The sequence below is a fragment of the Pterocles gutturalis genome, unplaced genomic scaffold, assembly GCF_000699245.1.
Source record: "Pterocles gutturalis isolate BGI_N339 unplaced genomic scaffold, ASM69924v1 scaffold18834, whole genome shotgun sequence".
Taxonomy (NCBI): Eukaryota; Metazoa; Chordata; class Aves; order Pterocliformes; family Pteroclidae; genus Pterocles; species Pterocles gutturalis.
In genome coordinates, this window is record NW_010133622.1 from 1 (window position 1) to 278 (window position 278).

The window sequence follows — 278 nt, forward strand, 5'->3', positions numbered from 1 at the left end:
CCTAATGAAGCTCCTAATTAAGCCACAACCCCCCGCAAAGCAAATGAACCCAAAGGGGAAACTGAGGCACGGGGTTGCGCATGCTCCATCGAGGAGGAACCAGCAGATCCAGCTCCGTCATCGTCCCCAGGGGGTCCCGGGTGCCGGGGTGGGGGGGGTCAAGGTGACATCTCGGCACCTACTTGGTGCGGAGCCCCTCCACGGCCTCGGCCACGCGCTGGCTGTAGAGGTTTCCTTGGCGCTGGAGGCTCTCGCCTGCTTGGATGGTGGGTTGGATC

The 278-nt window shown here is 62.9% G+C and overlaps 1 protein-coding gene across 1 annotated transcript in view; it reads right to left on the bottom strand.

Annotated features, from left to right (window-relative positions):
• Window positions 1–182: 182 nt before the first annotated feature.
• Window positions 183–278, bottom strand: part of LOC104467512 (spectrin beta chain, non-erythrocytic 4-like) — a gene marked incomplete at both ends in the record, with an annotated part of 3,391 nt that continues 3,295 nt past the window's right edge. Inside the window, one exon of the mRNA XM_010081306.1 lies at window positions 183–255. Coding sequence (XP_010079608.1) covers window positions 183–255 — 73 coding nt within the window. The remainder of the gene's footprint in view (window positions 256–278) is intronic.